The following is a 17,016-nucleotide window of genomic DNA, read 5'->3' on the forward strand; positions in this document are numbered from 1 at the left end:
GAACTTACCTCATGTACTTGGTGCCGTGGGGGTCCCCTTTGGCCTACACCCTCGTACTGTTGAGCGTTCAACGCTCTATTAGCAATCAAGACCTTGGCAGCCATGGGTGTTTTGTCCACTAATGCCCCCCCCCCCCCGCCGAAGCATCAAGCATTTGACGTTCTAGAGGTAATAGACCCTCGTAGAAATATTGCAAAAGCAACTCCTCCTTCATCTGATGCTGTGGACAAGAAGCAACAAGTGATTTAAATCGTTCATAATATGTAGGGAAGGACTCACCTTCTTCTTGCTGAATTCCGCTTATCTTTTTGCGTAGGAGGATGATGCGAGAAGTTGGAAAGAACTTCTCCAAGAACGCTCTCTTCATACTCTCCCAAGAAGTGACAGTGCCGGGAGCTAACTCATATAACCAATCCTTGGCTTTATCCATCAAAGAGAATGGAAAAGCCTTCATCTTCAAAATATTTCCTGGTGTGAAAATTAACTTAACACACAAATTAAACCCTATTTGTGACAATTGTAGTAATGATGTAAGTAGGGATCGTTCTAACCGGGGATTAACTAGGGGTGCTAATCTAATACAAATCGACTTAGAAACACAAAAACTAAACTTAAAGACTCTAATTAGACTACTAAGATTCAAAACAGATTTGAAACACTCAAATCTGCCCAAAACTGACTAAAACAAATTAATTGACTCAAACAGCAACTAAGACAAGATTTGGACGAATTTGACAAAACTTATGACTCAAAATACTTCAAAACACCAAAGAGGACAGATTATGAAGACTCAAACTTAACAAAATATGGGGGAATTGTGTTTGGACGAATTTGAACTAAATGCACAGATTGTAAATTAAAACAGATTGTGAACTAAATGTGATGAATCAATGGGTGATGGAATGGCTAAGGGGTTCTTCTCCACACATGAAATTTATGCAACGTAATCGATTTCCAGTTATCAATTCAATAAGTTATGAACCTCGACACTCCAAGTTAATTAGGTCCGCTTAAATTAACTTTCAGATTTCCCTAGAATCATTGAATTGGATGAATATGCATCGCAAACAAATTATTCCTAACAAGTTCTCTATATGAACAGCATGATAAAGATACAAGTTAGAATCATTAAGTTCTTTGGAATTCATAAGCATCGACAAGGCAATTGTAACTATGAAAAGCATGATACTCCTGCCATGAATCTACTTAACACGATCGTGACTAGCGATCTTCACTACTTGCGAATATAAATTCATAACGATTAGGTGTAACAAACTTATATTCTAGCACCAAATTCCAGCATGCAAATCAAGCGTGCACTCTCAATCAACATACAAGAATAAGTTTTGAATTAAACGGTTAAGCAAATTGTATTCACGACTTATGCAACGATAACTGGAAGTAATCAACTTATTTCACATAAATAAACATGGTTTTGAATACACCCTTAGCCAAAACGAATTTAGCCAATCATACTCAATGAAAAACAAAGATTACAAGAAGTAGACATTGAAATATAAGATAGAATACACCTAAAATTGTTCAACAACTCAGATTGAAGAGCCAAACAATTTTCATGAACTGTCTCCTTCTCTTCTCCTTGCGGCAGATTGGGGGAGGACTGGTTTCTGAGGTTGTGGATGGGTTTTGACGAATTTGGGAGAGTGTGTGGCTGAATGGAGATGAAGAATGGTGGTGGAAATCGGCAGAGATGGAGGAGGACTGGTTTCTGAGGTTGTGGATGGGTTTTGACGAATTTGGGAGAGTGTGTGGCTGAATGGAGATGAAGAATGGTGGTGGAAATCGGCAGAGATGGAGGAGGACTGGTTTCTGAGGTTGTGGATGGGTTTTGACGAATTTGGGAGAGTGTGTGGCTGAATGGAGATGTTTGTGGCTGCACAAACATGTTTATTTAAAGGGATTAGGAAATTAAAAACCCTAGACTAATTAGGTAATCAGGAATTAAGTTTAAAGCTTCTAGAATTAAGGAAACAAATCAGAAAATTAAAGGAAATAGCAAGGGAAATTCGGCTAGGGTTAAAAACACAAAAGGAAAGTGTTTTAAAGCCTAGAATCAGGAAATAAGAAAGAGGAAATGCAAAGGGAGGTGCGGCAAGGGTTCAAAAGGGTTCTAGGCTTTTGTTTTGTGTCCTAGAATGCTTAGAAAGTCTTCATAATTGCTGGAACTTTTAGGGACAATTAGGAAAAATCAAACCAAAGTAGGAAACCTTGGCTTAACTTTCCTATTTCAAGTAGGAATCCTTGTTGGAGGAGGAATCCTTGTTCTTCTAGGAATCCTCATGTGATTAGGAATCCATCTTCAATTAGGAATCCTTCGTTGATTAGGAATCCTTCGTTGATTAGGAATCCTTCGTCGATTAGGAATCCTCCTTCATTTAAGCACTTTCCTACTTCAACTAGGAAACCTTGTTCAAGTAGGAATCATCATCTTCAAGTCTTCAAATTCGTCCAAATCTTGGCTCCAATTATGTGATAATCATTCCAAGCCCAATTTTGCTCCAAAAAGCTCCAAAATGCATCTTCTTGCATCCTTTGGCCTTAAAACCTGAAAACACATAAAACTAGCTTAAAAGACTACTTTAACTAATAAAACACCATGGAAATGCATAAGAACTAGCTAACTAAGGCGCATAAATATGCTCCTATCAAATTCCCCCACACTTAGCTTTTGCTAGTCCTCGAGCAAAACAAACAAAAGAAAGGAAACAAAACGAAACAAACTAACCAAAACAAAACCTAAACCTTCCAACATTTGCTTAGGGATTTCCAATGCACATGACATGTTAAAGATTGTTATCCCCACATATTTGAGTTCTCTTTACTCGTAAGCATATACTTAATCATACTCACCACATACTAGTTCACATATAACCATTTAAAACGATGTTTTGAATGTAGTAACATGCCTTAGAGAATTCGCTCAATTCCTTACAAGATACACTCTTATTTTCACTCCGATTTTTTGACTACACACCCTACACTAAGTATATGTGAGAAGATTGATGTAAACATGTAGACTAGTACTCACATATGTATTAGCAAAGAGAGCAATTTCTGGAATTTATTAACATGTGTATATATATGATCTCATGAATGGAATGCTACTACTTAGATGCGAGAACCAGTGACACCATATGCTCATACCAATTTCAAACTCCACATATTGAAACGCACAACACTCAAGATTGAAGTTAAGGGTTGTAACGGGGCTAGGGGTGATTGGCTAACAACGAAAGGTAAGGAAAACAAACGTTCTTAAAGCATAATAAGCAAAGTAATGAAATCTAGACTTAGAATCACTTATGATTGCAGAAACTCACTTAGACACACAAGGGGAAGATTCATACAACTCTTAGGGCCATATTCAACGTTTTGGACCCTTTCTTCAACTACCATAAACATGTGAACTTATTTTCACTTATTTCATACTCTTTTTTTTTTCTTTCTTTCCACAACTTTTTCTTTTCTTTTTTTTTTCTTTTTATTTTCACTCATGCCTTATTTCTTTTCTTGGCATATCAACACACACATACAAATTCCCCCACACTTGTTTTCTGCCATACATTAATCAAAAGGGATTCAATTTGAATCATGCTTTACTATGCTTCAAGAACAAGGGTATGGATGGTCCTAATCTAGGCTAGGTAGGTGTAATGTGGGTTAACAAAGACAATGGGCTAAAACATGGCTCAAGGGGGTTTATACCTACAAAACATGTGTATAGGGTTCGGCTTTTTGGCTCTAGTTCACTACACAACTTCATCTTGAATATGTGGTATGCAAATCAATGTCATGCTTTGAATGGAACGGGCATGAGTTCTAGTATTTGGAACTAAATGATGAAACGCCTTCTAAGTAGCAACCAAGCAAAGAATAATGAGATCATGCAACGACTTTAGAAACAAGAATGCACAGATTAATAACTCTCCAAAGAACGTATTAGGCTCAAGTCTCTCAAGGTTGTAGCGTTAGTTTGAGTTCCTTCCTTCAAGCATGTTACAAAAACTGATTTTTTTCTTTTATGATTGCATGTGAATTCATAAGTTATAACCACAACCAAGCATAAACAAAGAGTAAATCAAACTTTCATCCATGTTAATCACTCTTCTTTAACAGCCATGTAATTACAAACCGAATCCTCGTCATTGTGTTGGAAGGTACCCTAAGACACAAACAAACACACAAAAACAACTCTTTTTGGGTTTTTCAAAACAAATTTTTCAAATTTTTATGAGATTTTCGGATTTCTATGTCTAAACACACCAAAATGCTTCAAAACATACTAAAAACACTTAAAACAGCAAGAAACAACATTGTAAGTGATAGGTGAATAAAACCCACGAATTTTCATGCAAACATATTGTTTACCCCCCCACACTTAAATCAAACATTGTCCTCAATGTTTCAAGCATAAACTAACATAAACAAAAATCAAGCAAACAAACAGCAACTAAACACACTAATCATGGCAGATGGTAAACAACAAAGAGAAGGGTTTGAGAAATTCAAATCTGGAATTGGAGTGCTCTCTAGGTCTTCCTTTGTCGAATGCATGGGTTGCCTCCCACGAAGCGCTTTCTTTAACGTCTTGCAGCCGGACGATGCTCCATTGAAAGTTTATGGAACCCCACGGCGTGGAGGGGTTTTTCCACAACCTGTCCTACAAAATACTTTCTTCTTTGGGTCCTTGAATGGGATGGGATAATGATCCTTTCTTATTGTCGTGTTTTGGTTCTCCGAATCAACACGAACTCTTCCACCACGTTGACTTCGATTAGGTACCTGCATCATACAAGGTAACAACCTATTAGTTGAAATGGGAATCGAATTTGGAATAGGTGGCTTACCTTTGTACGGCAAAGAAATGGTAGCACTATGGACAGATGCACAAGGAGTGCACTCGGCTAGATTTGGTGATTTCAAGGGTGGGGCCGTGCTCCCCTTGTTGTTCACTCCAATTCCTTCCTCGATGGTAGTTCGAGGTACTTTCGTCTTGATGAGTGTTGAACATTCCTGCCCTATATTTGCAATTACATTAATGGCACAACAAGAACGAACAACATTAGGAGTCTCAATAAATTCAGAAACTTTAAAACAAATCATGTCACCACTAAATGCCATAGTGACTTCTCCTTTGGCCACGTCAATCTTGGTTTGAGCCGTTTTCATGAAAGGTCGGCCAAGCAAGAGTGGCAATGATGGAGCATGGCTCGAATCCTCCATTTCCAAGACATAGAAATCTGCAGGAAAGATAAGGTGATTGACCTGCACTAAAACATCCTCAAGGACTCCCTTGGGATAAGCGTTAGAACGATCGGCCAATTGAATTATAACGCCATCTTGTTTTAACTCACCAAGATTCATAGATGCATAAATGGAATATGGCATAACATTAATAGAAGCACCTAGATCTAACATGCATTGTTCAAATCTAGTGTTTCCAATTATACATGGGATAGTAAAGCTCCCCGGATCCTTACACTTTGGAGGCAACTTTCGTTGCAAAACCGCGGATACATTTTCGCTTACTTTCACAACTTCTTTGTTTGAAATTCTTTTCCTAGTTGTGCATAACTCTTTCAAAAACTTTGCATACCTGGGTACTTGCTTAATGGCATCAAGTAAAGGAATGTTTACTTGGACTTTCCGGAAGGTATCCAAAATGTCTTTTTCGCTCTCTTCCTTCTTTGATTGTGCAAATCTGCGAGGGAAAGGAACATTGGGCAGATTAGTGTTTGAATTCACAACATTTGGAACAACATTACCTGAGGTGGACGGATGGGAGGGCTTAGGTGGCTGCGGCATAGGTGGTACCACCCTTGCCGTGGGGTGTGATGGCTCCTCCTCCTTGTTTTGGGCAGATTCATGTGCTTTGCTTCCTACTTCTTTTCCACTTCTTAGGGTGATAGCTTTTGCAGATTCGAACCCACCCTTAGGATTGACTACCGTAGTGCTTGGTAACTTACCATTTTCACGAATTTGCCCCAAAAATTCTGCCATTTGGCCCATTTGCTTCTTGAGCTCATTAACTTCCTTTGCTTGGGTCTGCAATCCCTGCGCCATTGTGGTCAGTAATTGATAAGTTTTATCATCATTCATAGAAGTACCTGAGTTGTTTTGTGATGATTGTGCTTGAGGAGGTGGTTGTGGTGCCATTGGCCTTGGAAAGAAACCCGGAGGTTGTCGGAATCCACCTTGTTGGGCAGGTTGTTGTGCATCTCTCCATCTGAAATTTGGGTGGTCACGCCATCCTTGATTGTATGTATTAGAGAAAGGATCACCCCTTGGTTGGTTTTGATTCCCATAACCCACGGCATGGGCAGATTCCCACCCTCCATTTTCAATTAATTGAGGGCATTGATCCGATTGGTGTCCTTGAATGGAGCATACACCACAGATTGTAGTTCCTTGCGTTTTAGGGCCTTCAACAAACTGCGATAACATAGAAGTGAGGTTAGCCATTTGGGATTGTAACTCAGAAATAGAACTTACCTCATTTACATGATGTGACCGTGGGGTATCTCTCTGCCCAACACCTTCATATTGTTGTGCGTTGTGTGCTCGGTTCGCAATGAGAGTCTTGGCAGCCACCGGAGTCATGTCCACCAATGCACCACCTGCCGAGGCATCTAGCATTTGGCGTTCCATGGGAAGGAGTCCTTCGTAGAAGTATTGAAGGAGCAACTCCTCCTTCATTTGATGCTGTGGACAAGAAGCAACAAGAGTTTTAAAACGTTCATAATATGTTGGAAATGACTCACCTTGGCTTTGTTGGATGCCACTAATGCGTTTCCTCAAAAGAATGACTCTTGAGGTTGGAAAGAATTTTTCCAAAAACGCTCGTTTCATGCTCTCCCACGAGGTAACCGTCCCCGGGGCCAATTCATACAACCAATCTTTAGCTTTATCCATTAGAGAGAATGGAAAAGCTTTCATCTTCAAAATGTTGCCATCAACATTTACCGGCGTCATGCTTGAACAAACAACTTCAAACTCCTTCAAGTGTTTGTTTGGGTCTTCCATGGACAGCCCATGGTACTTTGGAACATGATGTAACAAGCTCGACTTCAATTCGAAATCGTCGGTCTTCCCTTGGGCTGCCGCGGGGTATTGGATGCAAAGAGGGGCTGCATTATCCAAACCCGAGGCAGAAAGCTCCTTAATGGTTCGGTTGTCCGCTGCCATCTCTTGGTTCTCCTCTACAACTCTAGCCGTGGGCTCTTCTTCCTCTTCAAATTCGTTTTCTTCGCAATGAGGTTCCGGGCTAGGTGGATTGGATGCTTGTTGCCTTCTTGTTCTTCTCAAAGTTCGCTCAAAATCGTCGTCGAACTCCAAAATGTTTGCTTGGACAGATTTGGAACTTCGAGTCATACACTTGTACCTAAAACAAGAAAACAAGAAACCAAGTCAGAAACTGAATTTAAAACAAACAAAAATAACACAAAAATAAATAACGAGGGATTAGCAACTTTGCTAATCCCCGGCAACGGCGCCAAAATTTGGTGTGAAAATTAACTTAACACACAAATTAAACCCTATTTGTGACAATTGTAGTAATGATGTAAGTAGGGATCGTTCTAACCGGGGATTAACTAGGGGTGCTAATCTAATACAAATCGACTTAGAAACACAAAAACTAAACTTAAAGACTCTAATTAGACTACTAAGATTCAAAACAGATTTGAAACACTCAAATCTGCCCAAAACTGACTAAAACAAATTAATTGACTCAAACAGCAACTAAGACAAGATTTGGACGAATTTGACAAAACTTATGACTCAAAATACTTAAAAACACCAAAGAGGACAGATTATGAAGACTCAAACTTAACAAAATATGGGGGAATTGTGTTTGGACGAATTTGAACTAAATGCACAGATTGTAAATTAAAACAGATTGTGAACTAAATGTGATGAATCAATGGGTGATGGAATGGCTAAGGGGTTCTTCTCCACACATGAAATTTATGCAACGTAATCGATTTCCAGTTATCAATTCAATAAGTTATGAACCTCGACACTCCAAGTTAATTAGGTCCGCTTAAATTAACTTTCAGATTTCCCTAGAATCATTGAATTGGATGAATATGCATCGCAAACAAATTATTCCTAACAAGTTCTCTATATGAACAGCATGATAAAGATACAAGTTAGAATCATTAAGTTCTTTGGAATTCATAAGCATCGACAAGGCAATTGTAACTATGAAAAGCATGATACTCCTGCCATGAATCTACTTAACACGATCGTGACTAGCGATCTTCACTACTTGCGAATATAAATTCATAACGATTAGGTGTAACAAACTTATATTCTAGCACCAAATTCCAGCATGCAAATCAAGCGTGCACTCTCAATCAACATACAAGAATAAGTTTTGAATTAAACGGTTAAGCAAATTGTATTCACGACTTATGCAACGATAACTGGAAGTAATCAACTTATTTCACATAAATAAACATGGTTTTGAATACACCCTTAGCCAAAACGAATTTAGCCAATCATACTCAATGAAAAACAAAGATTACAAGAAGTAGACATTGAAATATAAGATAGAATACACCTAAAATTGTTCAACAACTCAGATTGAAGAGCCAAACAATTTTCATGAACTGTCTCCTTCTCTTCTCCTTGCGGCAGATTGGGGGAGGACTGGTTTCTGAGGTTGTGGATGGGTTTTGACGAATTTGGGAGAGTGTGTGGCTGAATGGAGATGAAGAATGGTGGTGGAAATCGGCAGAGATGGAGGAGGACTGGTTTCTGAGGTTGTGGATGGGTTTTGACGAATTTGGGAGAGTGTGTGGCTGAATGGAGATGAAGAATGGTGGTGGAAATCGGCAGAGATGGAGGAGGACTGGTTTCTGAGGTTGTGGATGGGTTTTGACGAATTTGGGAGAGTGTGTGGCTGAATGGAGATGAAGAATGGTGGTGGAAATCGGCAGAGATGGAGGAGGACTGGTTTCTGAGGTTGTGGATGGGTTTTGACGAATTTGGGAGAGTGTGTGGCTGAATGGAGATGTTTGTGGCTGCACAAACATGTTTATTTAAAGGGATTAGGAAATTAAAAACCCTAGACTAATTAGGTAATCAGGAATTAAGTTTAAAGCTTCTAGAATTAAGGAAACAAATCAGAAAATTAAAGGAAATAGCAAGGGAAATTCGGCTAGGGTTAAAAACACAAAAGGAAAGTGTTTTAAAGCCTAGAATCAGGAAATAAGAAAGAGGAAATGCAAAGGGAGGTGCGGCAAGGGTTCAAAAGGGTTCTAGGCTTTTGTTTTGTGTCCTAGAATGCTTAGAAAGTCTTCATAATTGCTGGAACTTTTAGGGACAATTAGGAAAAATCAAACCAAAGTAGGAAACCTTGGCTTAACTTTCCTATTTCAAGTAGGAATCCTTGTTGGAGGAGGAATCCTTGTTCTTCTAGGAATCCTCATGTGATTAGGAATCCATCTTCAATTAGGAATCCTTCGTTGATTAGGAATCCTTCGTTGATTAGGAATCCTTCGTCGATTAGGAATCCTCCTTCATTTAAGCACTTTCCTACTTCAACTAGGAAACCTTGTTCAAGTAGGAATCATCATCTTCAAGTCTTCAAATTCGTCCAAATCTTGGCTCCAATTATGTGATAATCATTCCAAGCCCAATTTTGCTCCAAAAAGCTCCAAAATGCATCTTCTTGCATCCTTTGGCCTTAAAACCTGAAAACACATAAAACTAGCTTAAAAGACTACTTTAACTAATAAAACACCATGGAAATGCATAAGAACTAGCTAACTAAGGCGCATAACAGTGCCGGGAGCTAACTCATATAACCAATCCTTGGCTTTATCCATCAAAGAGAATGGAAAAGCCTTCATCTTCAAAATATTTCCGTCAACATTGACGGGAGTCATACTAGAGCAAACTACTTCAAATTCTTTCAAATGTTTGTTAGGATCTTCCATGGACAAGCCATGGTATTTAGGAATATGATGAAGCAAACTTGACTTTAATTCAAACTCATCCGTCTTACCTTGGGCAGCCGCGGGGTATTGGATGCACAAGGGTGTGGCATTATCCAAACCCGAGGCGGAAAGCTCCTTGAGTGTACGATTGTCCATGGCCATGCCTTGGACTTCTTCAAATATCCCTGCCGTGGCTTCCTCCTCCTCTTCTTGTACGTTTTCTTCGAGGTCAGATTCGGAACTGGGTGGATGATGTTCTTGCTGGTTTCTAGCTCTTCTCAACTTCCTCTCAAAATCGTCGTCAAAATCCAAGATGTTTGCACGAATCGGTTGAGAGCTTCTAGTCATACATTAGTACCTAAGAAACAAGAAACAAAATTAGGTCAGAAACTTAAGCAAGGTCAGAAACTTAAACAAGGTCAGAAACAAAGTGAAATAAAAGAAACAAAAACAATCCAAGGGATTAGCAATTTTGCTAATCCCCGGCAACGGCGCCAAAAATTTGATGTGAAAATTAACTTGACACACAAATTAAACCCTCTTTTTGTCAAATTGTAGCAAAGATGTAAGTAGGGATCGTTCTAGACCGGGGATTAGGAGGGATTGCTAAACGCTTGCAAAACTGACTTAAACACTCAAAAACAAAGTTAAAAACACAAAACTAGACTCAAAGAATGCAAAACTAAAAGTTAAAACACTTAAACAAACCTAAAAACCAAAACAGCAACTAGAAGGCTCAAAACTGCCTAAAAACCACTTTCTGGGCAGTTTTGAGCACCTACACTAATTTGGACGAAATTTGATGAAAACTTGAATCAAAATACTTAGAAACACAAATCAAAACACTTTCTAACTAATCTAAGACTTCAAATTAAAGGGGGATTTTGTTTTGACGAAAATTAAACTAAAGAAAACAGATTGGAAATAGGGCAGATTGTAAAAACGATTTTGGTGAAATAGATGGTTAAAAGGCTAGTTAGGAGGTTCTTCTCCACACATGTCACACTTGCAAACAAAACGATTGTCAGTTGTTCTTCCGATAAACTATGAATACTCAACGCCCCAAGTTAACCGTGAATTGCACTAATTAACCCTCAGTTTTTCCACAAGTTATTAAGTTGGATGATTGCATACGACAACCCAAAACATTCCCTACAAGTTCCCTACATGAATTGCATAATAGAGATACAAGCAAGAATCATTACGTTCTATGAAAAACATAAGCATTGACGAAGCATTTGTTACTATGAATTGCATGAAACTTATGCTAAGAATTCATTCAACGCGATCGTTTTCAAGCGATCTTCACTACTTGTGATTATAAGATTGTAACTATTAGGTGAAACTCCCTCATAATCTAGCATCATATTCATGCATGAAAACTAAGCGTGCACTCTCAATCAACATACACAAATAAGTTATCAATCAAATAGATGAACGAATTGAATCCATAACTTATGAAATAACAACTGAATGTAATCGAATCAAATTGCAAGCATGTACATGGTTTCGAATCACCCCCCAACTAAGGGGGTTTAGTTCCTCATACTCACAACACAAAGTTTATTGAATTGAAACATCGAAGACATAAGAAAGATTACACCTAAAATGCCAAAGAATTCCACTTTGAATTCTGCACAGCAAGCTCCTCTTTCTTCTTCTCCTTGCTGCGGCAGAGAGGGTTTAGGGGATTTTTGGGTAGTTTTGGATGATTTTGGACGAGGGAGAATGGTGGAAAAATGTCTAGGATGGGTGTAGGGCACGGCTAGGAAGGTTTGGGGTCAGAAAATATGGAGTTGGGTGAAGGTTGGGCTCGGCAAAGGTGAGGGACAGGTTCTGGCGTGAATGGAGTTTTCTGTATGTGTTTTTGGGTTTTGAAAGGTAGATAGGATAGTATGGTGGTGCGGCAAGGTGTGGGAATGGTTTATGGAGGTGGAGAATGGTGTATGGATGTGTGGAATGGTGCTGGAATGGATGGAAGCTGCGGCAAAAGGTGGGAAAGGTTGCTGGAATGGGTGGTGGCTGCGGCAAGGAGGGGATTTGGGTGATGGTGATTTTCTGATTTGTGTAGAGGGAATGATATGTGCGGCTAGGGTGTAGAAATATATATATAGGCACTTAAAAACCCTAGCAAATCAGATTAGGGCCTTTAAAACACAAATCCATCAGAAATTAGGTTGAAACAATTAGACATTTAGTGGGAAAAAGGGCCTAGGGTGCGGCTGGTATGTGGGCTAAGGTTAGGGTTTCTAGAAACCCTAACAAGGCAAGGCAAAGTGATTCTAGAGGGCCCAGGTGCGGCATAGGATGAAGGTCCATAAGGAATTTGGGTTTAGGACATCTAAAAGCCCAAAGCCAAGAATAGAAACTCACGAAAATGGAAACCTCCAACTTTTAGAAACTTTGGTTGCCAATTCCGATTTAGGAAAGATCAACCCAAAATGGAAACTTTTAGGCTTAGCTTTCCTACTTCAAGTAGGAAACCTCAACTCTTCAACTCTTCAACTCCATCCCAACCTTGTGTTCCAAGCATGTCCTTTTCAATCCAAGCTCACTTTCTTGCTCCAAAAGCTCCAATTTGCATCATTTCATGTAATACGTCCTTTAACCTGAAAACACATGAAAGTAGCTTAAAAGACTACTTTAACGAAGAAAACATAACAAAAATGCATAAGAACTAGCTAACTAAGGCGCATAAATATGCTCCTATCAAATTCCCCCACACTTAGCTTTTGCTAGTCCTCGAGCAAAACAAACAAAAGAAAGAAAACAAAACGAAACAAACTAACCAAAACAAAACCTAAACCTTCCAACGTTTGCCTCAGGGATTTCCAATGCACATGACATGTTAAAGGTTGTTATCCCCACATATTTGAGTCATCTTTACACAAGCATATACTTAATTAAAGCCACTACTCACTAGTTCACAAGTAATCAATTAAAACAATGCTTTGAATGTAGTAACATGCCTTAGAGAGTTCCCTCAATTCCTTACAAGATATACACTCTATTTTCACTCAGATTTTCTAACTCCACACCCTACACTAGTCATATGTGAGAAGATTGATGTAAATATGGAAACGAATGCTCACATATATGTATCACAAAGAACGCAATTTCTAGAGTTAAGAAGCATGTTTAGATATGATCTCATGAATGGAATGCTACTACTTAGATGCGAGAACCAGTGACACCATATGCTCATACCAAATTCAAACTCCACCAATTGAAACACATAACACTCAAGATAGAAGTTAAGGGTTGTAATGAGGCTTGGGGTGTTGGTTAACAAGGAAAGGATAAGGAAAACAAACGTTCTTCAAGCAATAGTAAGCAAAGCAATGAAATTAAGACTTAGAATTCACTTAGATTGCAGAAATTAACTTTAAAACACAAGGGGGATACTTAAACAACTCCTTAGGGTCAAATTCATTGTTTTGGACCCTTACTTCAACAAACAATACTTTGGAACTCTTTTTCTCATACTTTTCATACTTTTTCTTCATTCTTCTCATATTTTTTTTTTCTTCAATTTTTCTTTTTCCACGAAATTTTTTTTTTTTCTTTTCTTTTCTTTGCCGTGCCTATGGCACACAATTCCTCATGAAAAACACTTCCCCCACACTTATTTTCTGCTAACATAGATCAAAAGGAATTCAATTCGAATCATGCTTTACTATGCTTTAAGAACAAGGGTATGGATAGTCCTAATCTAGGCTAGGTGAGGGTAATGTGGGTTAACAAAGAAAAGGCTAAACAAAGCTCAACGGGGTTAAAAACCTACAAAACAATATGACATAGGGGATTCATGGCTTTTTGGCTAGGGTGGTGGTAACTACACAACTTCATGTTGAATATGTGTTATGCAAATCAATAACATGCTTTGAATGAAATGGGCATGAGTTCTAGCATTTGGAACTAAATGATGAAACGCCTTCTAAGTAGCAACCAAGCAAAGAATAATGAGATCATGCAACGACTTAGAAAACAAAGAATGCACAGATTTTAACTCTCCAAATAAACGTTTAGGCTCAAGTCTCACAAGGTTGTAGCGTTAGTTTGAGTTCCTTCCTTCAAGCATGTTACAAAAACTGATTTTTTTCTTTTATGATTGCATGTGAATTCATAAGTTATAACCACAACTAAGCATACACAAAGAGTAAATCAAACTTTCATCCATGTTAATCACTCTCTTTAACAGCCATGTAATTACAAACCGAATCCTCATCATTGTGTTGGAAGGTACCCTAAGACACAAACAAACACACAAAAACAACTCTTTTTGGGTTTTTTAAAACAAATTTTTCAAATTTTTATGTAATTTTCGGATTTTTACTTCAACACACTAAAACACATCAAAACTGCTCAAAAACACTTAAAAACAGCAAGGAACAAGTCTTCAAGTTTAGGGTGATAAAATCCCACGAATTTGCATCTAAAACACTTAGTTACCCCCCCACACTTAAATCAAACATTGTCCTCAATGTTTCAAGCATAAAATCATACTAAACAAAAAGAAACACACAAACAGCAACTAAAACAACTAAATAGGCAGATTCGAAATAAATAACAAAGGGAAGAGTTTAGGAACGCAAATCTGGAATTGGAGTGATTCCTTGGTCTTCCTTTGTTGTATTGCATGGGTTGCCTCCCAAGTAGCGCTTTCTTTTACGTCTTGCAGCCGGACGAAAAACATAATCATGCCCCATTGGAGCCCACGGCACCCAAAGAAATATCCTCCACGGTTTGTTCAACAAAGTTCTCATAATATGGCTTCAAACGGTGTCCGTTCACTTGGAATTCATGACCTGTTTTGAGACTTTGAATCTGGATGGCACCATAAGAAGATATGTTAGTAATAACAAACGGTCCAATCCACTTAGAACGTAACTTACCGGGGAACAAACGTAAACGGGAATTGAACAATAGCACTTTCTGCCCAATTGAGAATGATTTCCCACGGATCATGTTGTCATGGAAAGCTTTGGTCTTTTGCTTGTAAATGCTTGCATTATCGTACGCCTCATGCCGTATCTCATCAAGCTCATTCAATTGCAATCTCCTTTGACTTCCTGCTTCCTCGAGGTTCATGTTAAACTTCTTGATGGCCCAAAGTGCTTTGTGCTCCAATTTAACAGGAAGATGGCACGCCTTGCCATAGACAAGTCCGAAGGGGGACATCCCAATGGGTGTTTTGTACGTCATACGATACGCCCAAAGTGCATCATCTAACCGTAAACTCCAATCCTTCCTCGTTGGCCCAACGGTCTTCTCTAGGATTTGCTTGATCTCACGGTTGGAAACCTCGGCTTGCCCATTAGTTTGAGGATGGTAAGGTGTAGAAACCTTATGGGTGACACTGTATTTCCTCAATAACGCTTCAATGGTCCGATTGCAAAAATGTGACCCTCCGTCACTAATGATCACTCGTGGCATTCCGAACCTTGCAAAAATGTTAGTTCTAATAAAATCTGCAACCACCTTAGAATCATTAGTCCGGGTGGCCTTTGCTTCCACCCACTTCGACACATAATCAACCGCAAGCAAAATATATGTAAAACCATACGACGAAGGAAAAGGACCCATAAAATCAATACCCCAAACATAAAAAATTTCAACATTTAGGATAGAAACCTGCGGCATTTGGTCCCTAGCACTAATACCACCCATTCGTTGGCATTTATCACATGTTAAGCAAAACGTTTTAGCATCTTTAAAAATACTAGGCCAATAGAATCCACATTGTAACACTTTAAGGGCAGTGCGTTGTGTGCCAAAGTGCCCTCCACATGCATATGTGTGACAAAAACTCAAAATTGAATAACATTCAGAATCGTGCACACAACGACGTACAATCTGATCGGGGCAAAATTTCCATAAGTACGGATCATCCCACACATAAAACCGTGCATCATGCCTAAGTTTATCACGTTGGTGCCTAGTGAACTCACTTGGAATACGTTTTGACACCAAATAATTAACAATATCGGCATACCAAGGTGCACTAACCTTAATGGACAGCAATTGTTCATCGGGGAATGTCTCCAAAATCGGCAAAGGCTCCTCATTATGCACCATTCGACTTAGGTGGTCAGCCACCACGTTTTCACTTCCCTTCTTGTCCCGAATCTCTATGTCGAACTCTTGAAGTAGCAATATCCATCGAATTAGCCATGGCTTGGCCTCCTTTTTGGTGAGCAAGTACTTCAGAGCTGCATGATCAGTGAAAACAATTACTTTAGTTCCAATTAAATATGATCGAAATTTATCTAAAGCAAAGACAACGGCAAGGAGTTCTTTTTCCGTAGTGGAGTAGTTCAATTGTGCATCGTTCAACGTCCGTGAGGCGTAGTAAATGACATGCGGCCTCTTGTCCTTTCTTTGTCCTAAAACAGCTCCTAAAGCATAGTCGGACGCATCACACATGAGCTCGAAAGGTAGACTCCAATCCGGTGGAACAATGATGGGTGCCGTGGTCAACAACTCCTTGAGTTGGTTGAATGACGCCGTGCACTCCTTTGTGAATTCAAACGCCACTTCTTTTTGTAGGAGTCGGCAAAGAGGTTGTGCTATCTTCGAGAAATCTTTGATGAACCTACGATAGAATCCTGCATGGCCAAGAAACGAACGAACCTCTCTAACCGAAGTCGGAGAGGGTAAGTGACGTACAAGATCTATTTTCGACTTATCAACCTCAATACCCTTTTCAGAGATTATATGACCTAAAACGATACCTTGTTTAACCATAAAATGACACTTTTCCCAATTAAGTACAAGGTTAGTTTCAACACAACGTTTTAGGAGCAAACTTAGATTATGCAAGCAACTATCAAACGCATCACCAAATACACTAAAATCATCCATAAACACTTCAATTATCTTTTCTACGTAATCAGAAAATATGCTCATCATGCATCTTTGAAATGTAGCAGGTGCATTACATAAACCAAAAGGCATGCGACGATATGCAAATGTTCCAAACGGGCATGTAAAAGTGGTTTTTTCTTGGTCCTCGGGTGAAATAACAATTTGATTATAACCAGAATAACCA

The 17,016-nt window shown here is 39.0% G+C and overlaps 1 protein-coding gene across 1 annotated transcript; it reads right to left on the minus strand.

The window, feature by feature from the left end:
• Nucleotides 1–1,396: 1,396 nt before the first annotated feature.
• LOC139190668 (uncharacterized) lies at nucleotides 1,397–9,802 on the minus strand. The gene is made up of 2 exons (XM_070811058.1): nucleotides 8,585–9,802; nucleotides 1,397–7,402 (listed from the first exon to the last, which is right to left on the minus strand). The coding sequence occupies exon 2, from the start codon at nucleotides 7,390–7,392 to the stop codon at nucleotides 4,639–4,641; it is 2,754 nt and encodes a 917-aa protein (XP_070667159.1). The 5' UTR covers nucleotides 7,393–7,402; nucleotides 8,585–9,802; the 3' UTR covers nucleotides 1,397–4,638.
• Nucleotides 9,803–17,016: the final 7,214 nt, after the last annotated feature.

This window comes from Malus domestica, chromosome 13 (assembly GCF_042453785.1).
Source record: "Malus domestica chromosome 13, GDT2T_hap1".
NCBI lineage: Eukaryota > Viridiplantae > Streptophyta > Magnoliopsida > Rosales > Rosaceae > Malus > Malus domestica.

Coding starts and splice junctions, on each gene's coding strand:
- LOC139190668 (XM_070811058.1), bottom strand. CDS start 7,392: ATGACTCGAAGTTCCAAATCTGTCCAAGCAAACATTTTGGAGTTCGAC.